The sequence below is a fragment of the Heteronotia binoei genome, chromosome 21 (assembly GCF_032191835.1).
Source record: "Heteronotia binoei isolate CCM8104 ecotype False Entrance Well chromosome 21, APGP_CSIRO_Hbin_v1, whole genome shotgun sequence".
Classification (NCBI taxonomy): Eukaryota; Metazoa; Chordata; class Lepidosauria; order Squamata; family Gekkonidae; genus Heteronotia; species Heteronotia binoei.
Window position 1 is genome coordinate 16,525,246 of NC_083243.1, and position 1,274 is coordinate 16,526,519.

Here is a 1,274-nt window from a genome sequence, read left to right on the forward strand (position 1 = left end):
GTGGTCCTAAAAGCGATCCGGCAAACCCTTGGAGAGGGCCGGTCCGCGCTTAACATCCCCCTCTAGCGCAAAGCTGAAGGGCTTTCGAAGGCCTATCCGTGGCTGGATCGCGCCCCCCTCCCCCCCCCCAAAAAACCCTTCCCTTGCTTGCAACTCCTCTCCAGACAGGAGACCGCGGTCGCCACGCCAGGCGCACCCACCTTTCCTTGGCCTCGGCGGCTCGGTCGCGCTGCCGGCGGTTCTTAAACCAGTTGCTGACCTGGGTGGTGGTCAGCCCCGTGGCTTCGGCCAGCTCGCGCTTCTCGCGGGGCGACGGGTAGGGGTTGTGGGCGTACCACTCGCGCAGGACGCCGCGGGACTTCTCCTTGAAGCAGTAGCTCGTCTCCTCGCCGTCCCAGATGGTGCGCGGCAGCGGGAACTTGCGCCGCACGCGGGTACTTGCCCACGGCGCCCAGCGGCCGGCCGCGCAGCTTCTCGGCCTCCACGTAGTGGGCCTTGAGCCACAGCTGCTGGAGCTTGGGGTGGTTGTGGGGCGAGAACTGGTGGCTCTCCAGGATCTTGTAGAGCTCGCGGAAGTTGCCCCGGTGGAAGGCCACCACCGCCTTGGCCTTCAGCACGCTCTCGTTCTTGTGCAAGTGGTCGCAGGCCGGCAGCGACCAGAGGAAGCGGCCCAGCCGCTCCAGGTTGCCGCCTTGCTGCAGCACCTCGCAGACGCACGCCACTTGCTCCTGCGTGAAGCCGAACGACGGCAGCATCGACATGGCCGCGGCCCCGGCCCCGTCGCCCCCGAGCGGGGCTGCCCTTCAGCCGAGCTGGACGGGCTCCGAGAAGCCGCCGAGGCCCTCCGCCCGGCCCCGGGAAAAGCCCGCCGGCGCCGCCTAGAAGATCCAAGCCAGGCACGGTGGCGCAGCCGTCGGGGGAGGGGAGAAAAAAAGCGAGGCGCGCAAAGCCTCGTTCCGGGAACTTGGAGAAGGGGGAACTTTTCTCTCTCTCTCTCTCTCTCCCTCTCTCTCTCCGGCGGCCTCTCTCCTCTCCAGCAGCCCGGCTTCGAGGCTCCCCTCAGCCTCTCCGGCCTGGCTTTCGATTGGGTCCTTCGCTGCGCCTATCGGAGCGCGCCTCCAAGCCCGGGCAGAGGAGGGAAGGGAAGGGAAGGGGCCAAGGCGTGCGCTCTGCTCCTCTGCGCCGCGCTCTCCAAAGGCCTGCGTGGCTGCGCCTTGCAAACAAGCGGCTTTGGAGAGCCCCGAACCCCTTTTGGCTGCCTGCTCTCGGCTCTC

General features: G+C 67.8%; 1 protein-coding gene across 1 annotated transcript in view; it reads right to left on the minus strand.

Annotated features, from left to right (window-relative positions):
* LOC132589006 (homeobox protein six1-like) overlaps nucleotides 1-768 on the minus strand; it is a 50,117-nt gene extending 49,349 nt beyond the window's left edge. Inside the window, 2 exon segments of the mRNA XM_060261518.1 lie at nucleotides 197-433; nucleotides 435-768. Of these exon segments, the coding sequence (XP_060117501.1) occupies nucleotides 197-433; nucleotides 435-761 (564 nt within the window). The 5' untranslated portion in view covers nucleotides 762-768.
* Nucleotides 769-1,274: the final 506 nt, after the last annotated feature.